Genomic DNA, 15,562 nt, shown 5'->3' on the forward strand with positions numbered 1-15,562 from the left:
GAAATAATGAGGGCAAAAAAGGTTTAAACATAACCCTTTTAATGCTTATTATTCACATGAGCAATTCCTTGAAAGCTTTCCTAAGTTCTCTTTCTGGCTGTGGAATGTATTTGCCATAAGCTGCTGATTTCCACCTACCTAATTTCTTAATGATATGTACGGGAACATTTTTGCTGGATGCGGCTGTCGTGGTGCTGATCCTAAAGGAGTGCCCTGAGATGGACATTGGGTCGTAACATATTCTGACGGCCATGGCCCTCACAAAGTGTACAAATTTTGCAGGTCAGGGGTTTGTCGTAAATTGTGAGCAGGGGTGAGTAGCTTTTGTTGTTCTGTGAAGGAGAGGCAAAAGGTATTCAATACGGACACTGGACACCATTTGATATGGGTCGGAAAGTATAGGACCTCTGTCAGAGGGGCCCAACTGGTTTGTCTTAGATTGTCTTCGTTGTAGTGTATAGTGGTCTCCTCGTTTATGTAGATCCTTTAATCTGATGTAACTTGGATTCCCGGACAGTCTACTCACCGTGAATTCATTGGGTCTTAAGAACCCGTCAAATGCTATGTACACTGTGGCTTTAATTATGCAGTTCGTACTGGGTTCGAATGGGTTGGTGTCTAACAAATCTGATGCTGCCTTTCCCCGTCAATTTGTTGTCTTTTGGTGGTCGGAGGGCCGTCCGTGCGTTGTATGCCTTTTCGGACCTTTTTCAGGTGATAGGATGACATGAATGGTTTGTCTTTGGGGAATAAGGTGAATAGGTGGTGTTGTACACCTGTGAGGTACAGCTTGATGGTGTTGTGTGCCAGATTTAGGTGTAAGTGACAGTGAAGGCAACTATCATGTCAATAGAGAAAGTGTTGGTAATGTGATGTTCGGACGTGGACCTGGAGAAGATAGTAAGTGCTCTATCGTAGGACTTCCTAGTGTTGTCCGACAAAGCGGATTTCAACAGGGTTTTGGCGTGTTGTTTTAGGAGACCATGTCCATAATCAGGTCCTGAAATGTTGGGGTCACCTTGGGTGTGATGGCTGCTGTGGGGTAGTGTTTGAAAAAGGCCTGAAAGTTGGAACGAGAGAGTCAGCTGAGATGTTTTCCCGACCAGGTATGTGCATGCAAACCGAATGAAAGTTATGTGATGCTGCCAACGTGAGTCTCCTTATGAGAGTCTCATGATGACTAGTGAGGAGGATCTCTTTATTTATGATTTCGCACGTGGCTTCATTATCGTAGAGGCATTGGACTGCTTTGCCTTCCCATAACAAACCTCAAGTGTGGGCTGCTGCTACTATTGGATAGTAGCTCGAATAGTAAGGACGTGGTATTGAAGGCCTGTAATGTTGAAGTTTCGGGGGGTCATGAGTTACGGAACCACCGTTTTTATATATGGCCGCAAACCCTGTATGGGTTGCGACCAGAGGTTCCTCGTCAAGTGGGGGTATGATTGTTGATTTCCCGTTCCAGGAGGAGAGAAATCTACCCCACATGAGTAAGTCTGCTTTGGCGATGTTGTCGATGAGAATGGTAGAATTGTCATGAGAGGCCTCAGTTAGGAGGTGTAGTAGGCATGAAATGAATGCACAGCTTTGTGGTATTATGCAAAACGCGAAATTCAGAGCGCCTAGAAGAGACTGAAACGCTTTGCGGGAGCAATTGCTCTTGAGCAGGAACCCTGTTATTTAGTTTCTGATGCGGTTAACTTTCTCATCTGGCAGACTGGCTATCATGGTTGTCGAATCTAGGTGGATACCTAGAAAGGTTAGAGCGGTAGCGGGACCTATTGTTTTTTCTGTCGCTAGGGGGACTCCCAATGTGGAGAATAGTGCCGCTGTTTTGTCGATACTGTGGGGAATTTTATTAGGTTCCTCGCCCGTAAGGAAGTCGTCCAGATAGTGTATTGCTACTAGGCAGCAGCACACATTTAGTAGAAGCCTGCACAGTGTTTTGGCAAACATGTTGAAGAGTTTGGGGCTGCTATTGGCCGCAAACGTTAGACGCATGGCAAAGTAGTACTGGCTCCTCCATTTGACACCGTGTAGATGCCATAGTAACGGATGTATGGGTAGCAACTTGAAAGCATTTTCAATATCAGTTTTTCCTAGCCAGGCGACGTGCCTTGCTTTCAAGATCGCTCCCATGGCATTGTCCACTGTAACATACTGTAGTGAAAATTCACCTGATGGTATGAGAGAATTAATGATAGGAATGATAGAGGAATGAGGTGCGGAGAGGTCAATGATCTAACTTTTTTATTGTTACATTTTCCAGTAGCAATGCCAATTGGGTTTGTTCTAAAACTGGAATAGGGGGGTTGTTTGAAGGGACCTATCTTGAACCCGTGGTTGATTTCAGCTGTGATCAGTGTGTCCGTAGTGTCGGGGTCTAAGGTGGCTGTTTGGAGGTTTCTGCATTCTAGAGTTCCCCCCGGGAGTGGAACTAGCCCAGTGTGGAATCCTACCATGAATCCCATGGTGAGGAAATTGACTAAGTGTGGGTAAGGGTGGCTGGAGAGATAATAGGGGAGGTTGCCAACATTAATTTCCGTGAGTCATTGCTTAGGGAAAAGCCGGTTGGGGCACATGGCCTTTGCGTGTGCCCTGAAGCAAAGGGAACAGACATGCAACAATCGACAAGCGCTGAAGCTACAACCTCCAGCGTTGAAGTTGTTGCATATCTGTGCTTTGCCTAGAAAGACGATGGGTCTGCCCATTTTGTCCTTGAGTACCCAGTCTGATTTGTTGGGAGTGGACTCTGCATGGTTGGTAGAAGGCGGGCTCAGTTCGGTGGGGCACAAATTGGTAGAATGTGCGGTTGACGCGCAAATGGCACAAGACGGAGGCTTGAGGCCGTCGAAGTGTCGGCAGAACAGCTCCGTGTCAAATTGGCTCCAGTCTGAGCGTGAGTTAAATTGAATTTATGCTGCTGCCGCCGCCTTCGACGAGAATGATCTATGATAATCATAGAAGGAGTAGCCTCCGTACTTGTTGCCTAGATCCATCAATTTGTGGAGATATAGGTTCAGCTCCTGCCTGCGTTGGGGGAACACTGAACAAATAACACCCCTGTATAGGCCGAACACCATCACAAAGTAAGGAACGGACAGCTTCTTGTTGAGTCTGGGGTCCCTGGCCTTGAGTACTACCGACACGTCCCCAATAGCAGTAAGCCTTGTTCTCAACCAAATCTTGGGACACTATTAGGAGGGAGACTAGGTTGACATCTTTCCCTTCTAGTATGTCTTTCTTGATAGGCTGGGATACTAAGTGGGCAGGCGTGATTATGTGTGAGGTTGTGGGTGCCGGGTTAGAATTTGTGCGGTTAACCGGGGTAGGTAATGTCTGTGGAAGTGTGGCAGGGACAGCTGCTGGAGTGATAATGGCAACTTGGTTTTCAAGTTTCTCCAGTGTCTCACTGATGAGGTTAACAGATGATAGAAGTGCTGACATGGTGGCCTGGATTCCTGACGTGTTTTCGTCATTTCCCTGCGTGCTAGTGCCCAGTAGCGGGGTGTCAGGGTTAGCGTTCAGGAGGCGGTATAGTTCCACTGTACGAGCCGTGGCCGGGTATGGTATGCCTATTCTCCTGAGTTCGGCTGTGATCTTGGGTATGGTCCAAGAACGTAGAGACCCTAGACTTGCTGTCTATGTTCTCGACTGGGGTTCCTGGTCTTGCTGGGCTGGAGATTCTGTCAGGGGTGCTAGGAAGGGAGATATCCTCGGCTATGTCAGAAGCCTATGACATTCTGGAACATGAATACACCTGAGTAAGGAGTAATGATTCTTTAAGGAGAAGAGTATTATCTGACGTGTATTTGGCTCGTTTATGGAGGGTGAGATCCCTATATAATGTTAAGGGGGATGGAGGTGATCTTCGGTGTCTATTGAACGTGAGGAAAGAATAAGCGAGGTGACATGAAACATAGTTTGTTTTTTTAACTATGACCCGATGCGAGGAGGCCGATGCCTCAGTGAAGTGTCTTGATGGACCTATGCGAGGGGCAGGGGCGTGATGACCCCACATGTTGCTGACTTCAGGTGTGTATCCCTATAAGTGCGAAAACCCCCCCTCCCTCCTCCTGAGCAAGGTGTTTAAGTTGGTATGGATCTTATGGGATGCGTATGAGGATGATGGGAGTGGGTGTTTGCTTGTTTGCTGACATAGCTTGCATGACTCGCGGCTGGTACCTTGCGTCTGAGTGGTGTTTAAGCTGAGGTGTAAGATGGTATGGATCTTATGGGATGCATGTGAGGATGATGGGAGTGAGTGTTCGTTTGTCTGCTGAAGTGGCTTGCGTGATTCCCGGCTGTAAGATGACAGAGACGCTGGAGTGACTTGCGCCCCCCCCCCCTTCGTGTCATTGCGTTCATCGTGTGTAGAGACCCCCAAGTAAGACGTGTAATGCTTCGAGGGGGAGCGTTTACTCACACGGCCCGGTAGTACTCATGGTCCTAATACATATAGACATATACAGGAGAGAGGGGGGGGGGAATACTATAGGATAGGGGGACAGGAGAGAGGGGGGGGAAATACTATAGGATAGGGGAGGGGGAAGAACACTATGGGACAGGGGAGGGGGGGAGAACACTATGGGACAGGAGAGGGGGAGAACACTATGGGACAGGAGGTGGGGGAAAGAACACTATGGGACAGGAGGTGGGGGAAATAACACTATGGGACAGGAGGTGGGGGAAAGAACACTATGGGACAGGAGGTGGGGGAAAGAACACTATGGGACAGGAGGTGGGGGAAAGAACACTATGGGAAAGGAGGTGGGGGAAAGAACACTATAGGACGGGGGGGGGGAGAACACTAAGGGGCAGCGGGGGGGGAACACTATGGGATGGGGGGAAAAAACACTGGGACAGGGGAGGGGAGAAAAGAACACTAGAGGGGGGAGAGAGGAACATTAAGCGGGTGGGGACCACTAAAAGAGAAGGATTTTTTTTTTTTCCAATTCTAGAAAAAAACAAACTTTTTTTTAAATCATTTGAGGCCAAGGGCACCCTGAATTTTCAGTTTCGGACCAGAATTTTAATTTTGGTGCACCCCTAAATATAAATAAATATATATATATATATATATATATATATATATATATAAAAATATATATATATATATATATATATATATATAAAAATATATACATACATACATACATACATACACACACACACACACACACACAATAATACTTCAGAGGGAATATAATTGCAGATGCCGATACACAAGATTTTTGTCCCATGGTCACAAACAATAATGTTCGCAGAGACAAAGAAATTGAAAGACCTATTTTAAAGCTATTAATCATTTCCTCCCCCCACCCCCTTTATCTTAGCAAGTTTTTCTCCTAGATCTGTTTATCCGTTACATGTTGTTGGTTTTATTTTGTTTCCTCTATTTTAACAAAGGGAAGATATGTTTTGGTTGTGTAACATGGACTATTTTACTTTATGAGCTTCTCTTCCTGGTGGCAATATCATAATGTTCATTAACTTCCCATGCTTAAAATGGCAGTCATTTCTGAGTTTTTCCATAAAGGTAAAACTATAACAAAAGATCTTTTTAAAAGCCTGATACATGCTGCTTTGCAACTTGATAAAAATTAGAACGCACAGCATCTTACTGATTGGGAGAGGGGCCTCCTAGGGTGATAAGTGGTGCCTTCTCTGCAGTGCATGTATTCAGACGTATAGCGAGGCTGCTATCATATTCCTGCACGGATATCCCACCTCATTTATGCACCCTGAAGCTAAACCTTGGATGTGATATTGCCCCAGCACAATTACAGAGAGCTTGGAAATCAGAGCAGACAGTACCCAATAGCAATAAAATTAAGTGTGTGTGAGTGTATGAATATGTGTGTATAGGAATGTGTATAAATCTGTGTTTTTGTCTCTATGTGTGCGATTGCATCTCTGTGTATTATATCAATGTGTGTGCCTGTGTATATGAATGTAGCTAAGTGTGAATACAATGTCTCTGCATGTAAATGTGTATGATTGAGAATATGTACCGGCAATCCCTACCCCCTCCACACACAAAAAAAAAAAAAAAAAAAAAGAGTGGGGAAAGGGCAGGGGGACATTCAATTAGTTTCCGCGTGCCATACACAGCAATATACCATAAGCTACCACTTCCAGCAGCTAATAGGAAAAGCATAATGTTTGATCTATGAAGGAGACCATCTATAGAGTATTCTTTGGTTGTCAACTGGCAGGGTTTTCAGATGTAAGGTAAAGACCACCCACACAAACATACTTCCAACATTAGATTGGCACCCACTTGAGCAAAACGACTATCATAAAGAAATGTAAAATATTTACAGATATTTTAAGACAATTACATGAACAAGCTCTCCACTAATCTCAGATTTTTAACAGCTTCCACTATAATGTTCCTCCTCTTCAAAAGTCGATAGGTCTCACGGCACTTCTCAGAAGTTTTTTTTTTGCAAGGTTCAGTACCGTTATGTTCTAAACGCTTCTCCTATTTTATGAGGAAACAAGAATACAAGAAAAATTAAGTTTGTTTATACTAGTTCAAACTGTTTTTTTTTTTTTTTTTTTAATAAATGCCACCTAAAAGTCATTCTCTATACTTTATATAACTGCAGGTCACAAAAGTAACAGAAAAAAAGAATGGGTAAATCATTTTGATAATACATTTTATTTGGTTATTTTTTATTTTTATTTTTTTAAATTCTTTATTTGTGGAGTGCATGGAAATATACCAAGTTATCTCGTCATGCCCCAACAGCCTTGACAAGTGTATGACAAAACATTTGTTAACAGTTGATCAGCATGTGAAGAAACCGCACAATTTTTATAGAGCAACATATTCAGATTAAGTGTTCCTATCTTAAACGATCAGTGCATAGTATGCTTGTCTGGCGGGAGCCAAGCCATGCCCCTACAGCATTGACTAGAATATGACAAGGCATATGTTAACAGTTGGTTAGTAGGTGAAAAAAACAGACCGATTTTTATAGAGCAACATTTAAGGATTTGCACAAGTTTATGATATAATAAAAACAAGATAATCTGTAAGCTAGTCAAACATGTCTAACTACAAGAGTAAACAGCTGAGAATTTTCAGAGTAGCTATTACCTTGGAATGGGCTAGAGATTTGCATTATATATGGACAATCTGTGCGTCTAAGTAGACATGGCAATATAGCAGATATGCAGGTGTCCGCTATTATTAACGGAAGTCAGCACTGGAGAGCGGACGTCTCTCTGACGCCTGATAAGTTTGTAGGCCGCAGTATGTTAAAGGCTGGTGATACGGACCTGAAAGGTTCCGAGTTTGATGTAGTTTGGATCAGCACGGCCCCCTTTGTTCAGCCTATAAGTTTTGCGGTAAAACCCGCTGCTTGGCTGCAGCTAGTCGTGGTTTTTGCTGCTTTAGCTCAGGAGCTCATGCAATGTGCGTTCGCTCGGCTAGCCAGTCAGGCTCCGCCCCTCTGTGGTTATTAACATGAGCAAAAACTTGACAGGAGTGTTAAATAGAACACTCCCTGCACCACTACAGCTCTCTGGAATTCCCTAGAGCCCCCTATTTTAGACTTCTTACCTGGGCTTTGCAGAGTGCTGCTTGCTGCTTCCACTACAGCTCAGTGATAGATGAAAGCTACCATCATGAGCTAAGCCCAGTAGTGCATGGCTTAGTTCACTGGCTGTGCAGATCAGCCTGCAGGAAGGAGGGAGAGACATCTGGCAGACCCCAAGTACGAAGTCAAAGCATTCTAAAACAAAATAGTGCTGGCCCCATAAATATATCACCACGCTATAGTGGTGCTGGAAGTGCTCCTTTAACGATTTCCTTCCATATAAATTAAACCTAATTCCCCCATCTAATGACATCAGGTGGACCCGTTTTCCTGACACTATGTCATCCTTGGGTGACCCTCACCCTCAGGATCCCCTCCCGTGGCGCTAAAGGGGTTAAAACCCCTTCACCTACTTGCCTTAATCCAGCACCGGGCTCCCTCGGCGCTGGTGACATCTACTCCTCTGCTGACGTCAGCTCCCGAGTGGAGCGGAATGTGCATGCGCGGCAAGAGCAGAGCGCGCATTCTAACAGTCCATAGGAAAGCATTTCTCAATTCTTTCCTATGGACGTTCTGCACACTGGATGCAGAAGCGCCTCTAGCGGCTGTCAGGAAGACAGCCACCAAAGGTTGGATTAACCCGGCTATGTAAACATAGCAGTTTCTCTGAAGGGTTAAAACCTGAGGGACCTGGCACCCAGACCACTTCATTGAGCTGAAGTGGTCTGGATGACTATAGTGTCCCTTTAAGTATTGGTGGGGGTGATGTAATATGAAAATCCTGTAAAGTGGATGGGCTGGTGAAAGAGCTACAAAAATGGAAAGGGGAGGGGCGCAAAGAGCCGCAGAAAGTGGGTAGTGAAACAAAATGCTGTAAAAATGAGGAAAAAAACAAGTAGAGTCCACGTAAGAGGGGGGAGACAAATAAAGCCACACAAAGGTCAAAGAAGCCGGATTGGGGGGAGGGGTCTGTTTCCCCTGAATAAAATGATATATAAGAAGGGGGGGGGGAGGGGTGCATTTAATATGAAAGAGGTGAATTACGGTTGGACAGACATATAGCGCAAATGCCAGGTTTTGTTTACAACGTGTACATTTGGCTCAGTCTTTAAGGGGTTAAAGTTTTTGAAATGTTTGCCTTGCATGATTCTCTCTTATTATAAAATTGTGCTGATAGCCTGTCTTCTCTAACTCCTTAACATGTGCTATTGTTCTATGCCACAATAAATCTGCATTGTTGCTGCTCGCATCCGCTGTCGTGGCGCTGCATGCATTTCATGTAATTAAAAGCACAACAAAAATAAAGAATTAAAAAAAAATAAAGAAGCCTGATGGACTCCATTTAGCTAAGCAAGGCCAATACAGCACTGCAAATCAGTTGTGCTGTTTAGCTAGCTACCACAGCATGCTGGTGCTTAGACTACAGCTTTTCATTATAACCAAGTTCTCTAGTAATAATAAAAAAATATATATATTTTTTGATGTTTTACTTATTTCTATTTTTTAACAGAAGAACCTGCAAGAGATATACTTAATGGAAAATAACTTGCCAGTATTTCTTCGATTACAGAGCGTTCATCTTCATCAGCTGATAATGTTGAAAGATTTGATTCCATCTGGAAGCTGTCCCGACTACAATCATTTTCTGACAAAAGCTTATCTGCATCTTTTGACAAAAATGGTCTTGCATTAACTTTTGGCATTGCTATTGAGAATAAATGGAAAATATAGCATAATTCAAAATAATGAAATTGACAGTTTTAGAAATTATACTGGCTACGCCCTGGCTTTTCAAGCGGACAACAGGTCCTGTTACATCCTAGTTTGGATTCTATAGTCACCTAAATTACTTTAGCTAAATAAAGCAGTTTTAGTGTATAGATCATTCCCTTGCAATTTCACTGCTCAATTCACTGTCATTTAGGAGTTAAATCACGTTGTTTCTGTTTATGCAGCCCTAGCCACATCTCCCCTGGCTATGATTGACAGAGCCTGCATGAAAAAAACAAACTGGTTTCACTTTCAAACAGATGTAATTTACCTTAAATAATTGTATCTCAATCTCTAAATTGAACTTTAATCACATACAGGAGGCTCTTGCAGGGTCTAGCAAGCTATTAACATAGCAGGGGATAAGAAGATCTTAATTAAACAGAACTTGCAATAAAGAAAGCCTAAATAGGGCTCTCTTTACAGGAAGTGTTTATGGCAGGCTGTGCAAGTCATATGCAGGGAGGTGTGACTAGGGTTCATAAACAAAGGGATTTAACTCCTAAATGGCAGAGGATTGAGCAGTGAGGCTGCAGGGGCATGTTCTATACCCTAAAACTGCTTCATTAAGCTAAAGTTGTTCAGGTGACTATAGTGTCCATTTAAGCTTTGTTGTACTGAAGAGGAAGAAGAGGAAGAGGAAGAAGAGGAAGAGGAAGAAGAGGAAGAGGAGGAAGAAGAGGAAGAGGAGGAAGAGGAGGAAGAAGAGGAAGAAGAGGAAGAAGAGGAAGAAGAGGAAGAAGAGGAAGAAGAGGAAGAAGAGGAAGAAGAGGAAGAGGAAGAAGAGGAAGAAGAGGAAGAGGAAGAGGAAGAAGAGGAGGAAGAGGAGGAAGAGGAAGAGGAAGAGGAGGAAGAGGAGGAAGAGGAAGAGGAGGAAGAGGAAGAGGAGGAAGAGGAAGAGGAGGAAGAGGAGGAGGAAGAGGAGGAGGAAGAGGAGGAGGAAGAGGAGGAGGAAGAGGAGGAGGAAGAGGAAGAGGAGGAGGAAGAGGAAGAGGAAGAGGAAGAAGAAGAAGAGGAAGAAGAAGAGGAAGAAGAAGAAACAGATGATTGTTATGTCCTGATATGTAAAACCATAGAATTCAAAGGGGGTGTACTTTTTGTTTCCCTTATACATACACATACACATGTGATGAAATGCATGATTTACAAAACAGGAAGACAGAAGTGAAAACAGCTGAAGATCCAGGAGTGTGATTTTGTCACAACTATGGACGTTTAGAAGGACACAAAGTGGAGCATAAGATTAGATTTTACTCTTCATAACCCTGAAGAAGTTTGTGCAATTATGGATGAAAAGCAAAGGGATTTTAGATTTTATACTTTTTTTTTTTATTGTATTTTGCAATGTTACTTTTGTCTAGCATATATGTTTTCCCAAAGTTGGGGACTTTGTGCAGTAAAGTGCTGTGTAAGAAATATGCCACATTGATTTAAAAAAAAAAAAATATATATATATATATATATACTGCACTTTTAAATGAAATAATACTGATAGCAATGTGCACTTTAAGGCATTTGTATTTTGTATATACAGGAACCTGTACCTTTAAATGGAATAATACTGATTTTCCTCTCTTTCTTCTTTTTTACCTAATTTCATTTTTAAAGTATCTTTTAGGAAAAGGGAAGTTCCGATTTAACATGTATTTAAATAGTTGGTTTACTATCTACTTGTGTTTTAATTATATTTGTGTTAATATGTATCAAGTATGTGGCAGTAGGAAACTCCTTATTACAATACTAAAGACTGATAAGTGAAGGGACCCTCCCTGTGTCATTTATGATGAACACCGAAGGTTACTAACGACGCTAGGATGCTTGATCTTCGCTACGTCAGAATGAAGGGGGGAGGAGCATATCACCAGATGGAAGAAACGGCGCGAAAAAGCGCCTATTTAAACTGAGAACGGACCGAAATAGAGTTACAATTTGCGGAGAATAGGAAAGCTGAATTTGAATTTTAATCTTTGCTGCTGTTGTCTATATTTAATGGAATAAATCTTTGACAAAGACCTTGCATCCTGTTTTTTTGCTAAAGAAAGAGGACGAGTGAGCAGTCAGCATTTGATTCCAGCTATCATCACTGTAACGGATCACCTGGCACCCCGACTGAGTACCTCCGTTAATGGATGCTCCCAGTGCTTCCTGAGGACTCCAAGCACTCTGGCAGACACCACAATCACCGAATCCGAGAAACCTTTAAATTCTCCCAAGCATATGAATGCTGTAGACCATTGAATAGGAACCATACGAATAGGCTTGTACTCCTAGCAGTCAACTGGAACAGCATGCAATAAATCCTTCCCCCCAATAATGAGACGACACATCACTTTGAGGGTAAAACAGGAACTCTCGACTGTCTGATCCAGCCTGGCTTTTATTACAATAATACACATACAGGCCACACCCAGGGGGAGGCATAAAATAACCAATCACATACATGGTTCAGCCCACACATCCCCTCCCCTCAGATAACATTAAACCCAATTATCCGGTACACTTTTCCAGCCAAGTTCTGGATGTACCCCAAAACCCGGGGGTACACCTTTAAATCCAGCATCGCTGGATAGCCCTTATTCAGGGGGACAACATATCCAAAATTCAAGTCATTCGGATGAATGGTTCGGGAGATATGGGGTTCCAAAGATTTGACCGACCGCATGGGTAAAGTATCCGAAAACAGTTCCATGCATTTTGGCCCTGCGGTCGGTCACAAACAAGGGAATGAAAACAGGCGAATTGCCTGTGTTATAGAGCCTGGACAGGGTTTGAATGAATTCCCTTGTTTGTGGGGTTCTTTCTACCGAACGGCGGGTCATTCGGTAGTTTCTATACGAATTCCTGGAAGTATGGAGGTCTCAGCGGTGTTTGCCTAGTCAAGTGTCCGATTTTAGTTCCAGATGGAACTAAGATGGCCGCCGCCACGTGTTTGTTTCCCGAATGGCGGCCACCCAGAGGACAAAGCATACATTACACTGATTGCCAATTACCCGTTTGCAACATTGTTGCAAACTGTAATTGGAGGCACACTTATTCCTGGGTGGTCTGGTTGTTCGGTAGTTTCACTCAATATACTGAATGGAGTGATTCTACAGAACAATCAGTTGAATGCTGCATACAAATCACCCAGGATAAACTTAACACACAAATACACATATAATATTACAGGCAGTACACTAGAATACGTATCACAGTCTTAAAGGGACAGTAGTCCCAAAAGTCCCAATATGTCCATAGATGCTGTTAAAAGGGCCAGTAGCAGCAATATACAGTACAATATGCCCCAAATAACCCAGGGGCCATAGTCAGCAGGTAGGAGGCTAGCAAACAGGCTTCTCCAGGGCCCAGTGGCGAGGTTGGTTTCGCCACAATCACATCATCTATTTCACGTTCTTAGTCTGAGCCAGCTTTAACCCCTTAAGGACACGACATGTGTGACATGTCATGATTCCCTTTTATTCCAGAAGTTTGGTCCTTAACCCCTTAAGGACCAACCTTCTGGAATAAAATGGAATCATGACATGTCACACATGTCATGTGTCCTTAAGGGGTTAATTGAAGTGGCTCCGAAATATGTGAGTTTACACATTTATTTGCACATTTTAAAATTGTTTGTACGTTATTACCCTATGTCTGTTTTTTCCTGGTTTTATCTCTGCAGGATTTTAACTGAACATAGGGGTAACTATAATACTTATTGTACTTTGGGGGTGCTCTCACTACTTTTACCGTTTTATTTTACCTATGTATGTGAGGTGAGTGACCCACATTGGTGATTGTAGCACTCCAAGTTTTATTGTTTTTTTAACCAATATATCTATTCTTTTATAATATATATATATATATATATATATATATATATTAAAAGGCTCTTGCACTCCAGCCCCCCCAAAAAAAATAGTAGTACATGGTGCTCTAGAAGCTTAGCAATATAAACAGAGGAAATACTGGCACTCCAGGGATTTTCAAGTGATTCTTCTTTATTCAAATAACATCAACGTTTCAGCTACTTTGTGGAGCTTTCATCAGGACATAACAAGCATAAAAAAAAAAAAAAACTTATGTGCCCATGTGGCTTAAATTATATCGACAAAACAGAGACTGCACTCTGTGAGAGAATCAGAGGCCACAGGTCTAGTATCAGGCTTGCCTATCGTGATGGCAAGTCAGACAAACCAGTGGCCAGACATTTCCTAGAATACCAACACCAACTGTCAGCGCTCAGATGCGTAGCTATTGAGCACGTTCCCATTTCGGCCTGTGGGGGGGACAGAGGTAAACTATTATTACAGCGAGAGGCTTATTGGATTTTCGAATTGGGAACCCTGTCTCCTAGGGGCCTAAATGAGAAGTGCTCTTATTCTATGTTTTTGTAAATAATTATTACTGAACCACCTTTTGTTGCCTTCCATCTCCTTCCTTTAATTCTAATGCTGGGATAACTGCTATAATTGGTATATACCAGCACATGCCCATCAGATGGTCCAAAATGAATGCCAGAGAGAATATTGTTTTGTTTTATTTAGTCAACTGTCAGATTTTAGAATATTGAGACAATCTATACTATGGGTAAGGTACCAACCATAGTGTGTATATACTAGATATATTTCAGCCTGAGGCATTTTTTTTTATTTATATTTATTTTTTCACTTTTCACATTTTTAATTGTTATTGTATTTCTCTTATTTATGGGATAGACTTATGATATTCACATACATCCAGATAACATTTTGCCTACATTTTGGATAAGGGGAATAATGGTCCCTTTCCGTTGCATTTGCACTTAGGCACTAATTGAGTAATTGAGGCCAGACCTACATAAACATATATATTTATATATGTGCACTTTGTAGTGGTTTACTGTATTTATTTTTTTACAAGTCTAGACATAGTTGTAAATATTGTAGTATATTGTGTTGTTTCTTTAAATATTTTGCCTCTGTTTATGGCTGCAGATCTTCAGTATAATTGATTGTACTGGAGTATATCATCTCCTGTCTGACCGCTGGGGTGCGCCAGGATTGCCATGATTACATGATGCACAAACGCAATAAGCACTACGTTTGGCTCAGACCGGCGCCAGTACAAGTGGGGGCAGCCAATGAGACGTAGGAGTCTATGGTTGCCCCAGCAACGTGTTATGCCGAGCCAATTAGGTGAGTTTGCGTATGTGATCTGGAACCCAGAAGTAAATGCGAACGGGCGGGCGGTCTGGCGGTCGACGGAAATGAAGATCACCTGTATGTAAGTACCTGATAATAGTTATATGTTCTATATAAGCTTGTTTAATTTTTTTATGCTTGTTATGTCCTGATGAAAGCTCCACAAAGGAGCTGAAACGTTGATGTTATTTGAATAAAGAAGAATAAAGAAGAATCACACTTTGCGAACCCTCACTTTGCGTACCCTCGCGACTACGGACATTCCCGCGCTGCGCAGCCACAGTATCCCAATTAAGGACATTTCCCACGCTGCGCAGCCACAGTGCCAAACAGGCGGAGCTGATACACAGAGTTCCCGCCAGTCCCACACCCCGGAGTTGCCAGTGAGATTAGAGTTGCCCGCCAGAGTTGCTGTCCATCCAAAAACTTGCATAGAAGTACTGTGTACTTATACACTATCCTATCCTGTTCCTAATCATTCTTTGTTCTTCTTTCTCTCTACTGTACAGTATCTGTGTGCCCACTCCTAATATATATCTGCAATACTGTACTGTATATAAGTACACTATCCCATCCTGACACCCCACTGCAGCCCCTGACCACCCCATAATAATTTAGTGAAAAATTTTGAAACACAGCCACTTGGCGTTGTCACCAGTGAATAGGCAAAGTTCCCGCCCGGAGTTGCTGCTAGCCAGCCCGGAGTTGCCGCCCATCCACCCAAAAACCTTCCTAAACGTAAGTACCTGTATATTTTACTGTATTTGGTGAAACCTGTTTTTCATTCACTCCCTGACCTGACCCCCTCCCACTACAGGCCCTGGTCCTGAATGTAAACCTAATCATTTAAGGATGATTTTGAAATACAGTTACAGTACCTGTACAGATTGTAGGAACTTCTATTTTTCCTTTTAATTATTGCAGGTACCCATCGTGTACTCTACAGTACATTAATACTGTACTGGCAGATACAAAAAAAAAGCTGTGAATCTATTACCTTGGTTTGAAGGCTAAAATTTATAAATTGTATGATGAAGGTGTAATTCAAGCACGGGAGTGCTACACCCGTTAACACAACAA

The 15,562-nt window shown here is 42.6% G+C and overlaps 1 protein-coding gene across 1 annotated transcript in view; it reads right to left on the bottom strand.

The window, feature by feature from the left end:
- GTF3C1 (general transcription factor IIIC subunit 1) overlaps positions 1-15,562 on the bottom strand; it is a 135,111-nt gene that overhangs the window by 39,908 nt on the left and 79,641 nt on the right. Inside the window, exons 10-11 of the mRNA XM_063430237.1 lie at positions 9,101-9,255; positions 6,345-6,487 (exon numbers count right to left, since the gene is read on the bottom strand). Coding sequence (XP_063286307.1) covers positions 6,345-6,487; positions 9,101-9,255 — 298 coding nt within the window. The remainder of the gene's footprint in view (positions 1-6,344; positions 6,488-9,100; positions 9,256-15,562) is intronic.

The sequence above is a fragment of the Pelobates fuscus genome, chromosome 8 (genome assembly GCF_036172605.1).
Source record: "Pelobates fuscus isolate aPelFus1 chromosome 8, aPelFus1.pri, whole genome shotgun sequence".
Lineage (NCBI taxonomy): Eukaryota > Metazoa > Chordata > Amphibia > Anura > Pelobatidae > Pelobates > Pelobates fuscus.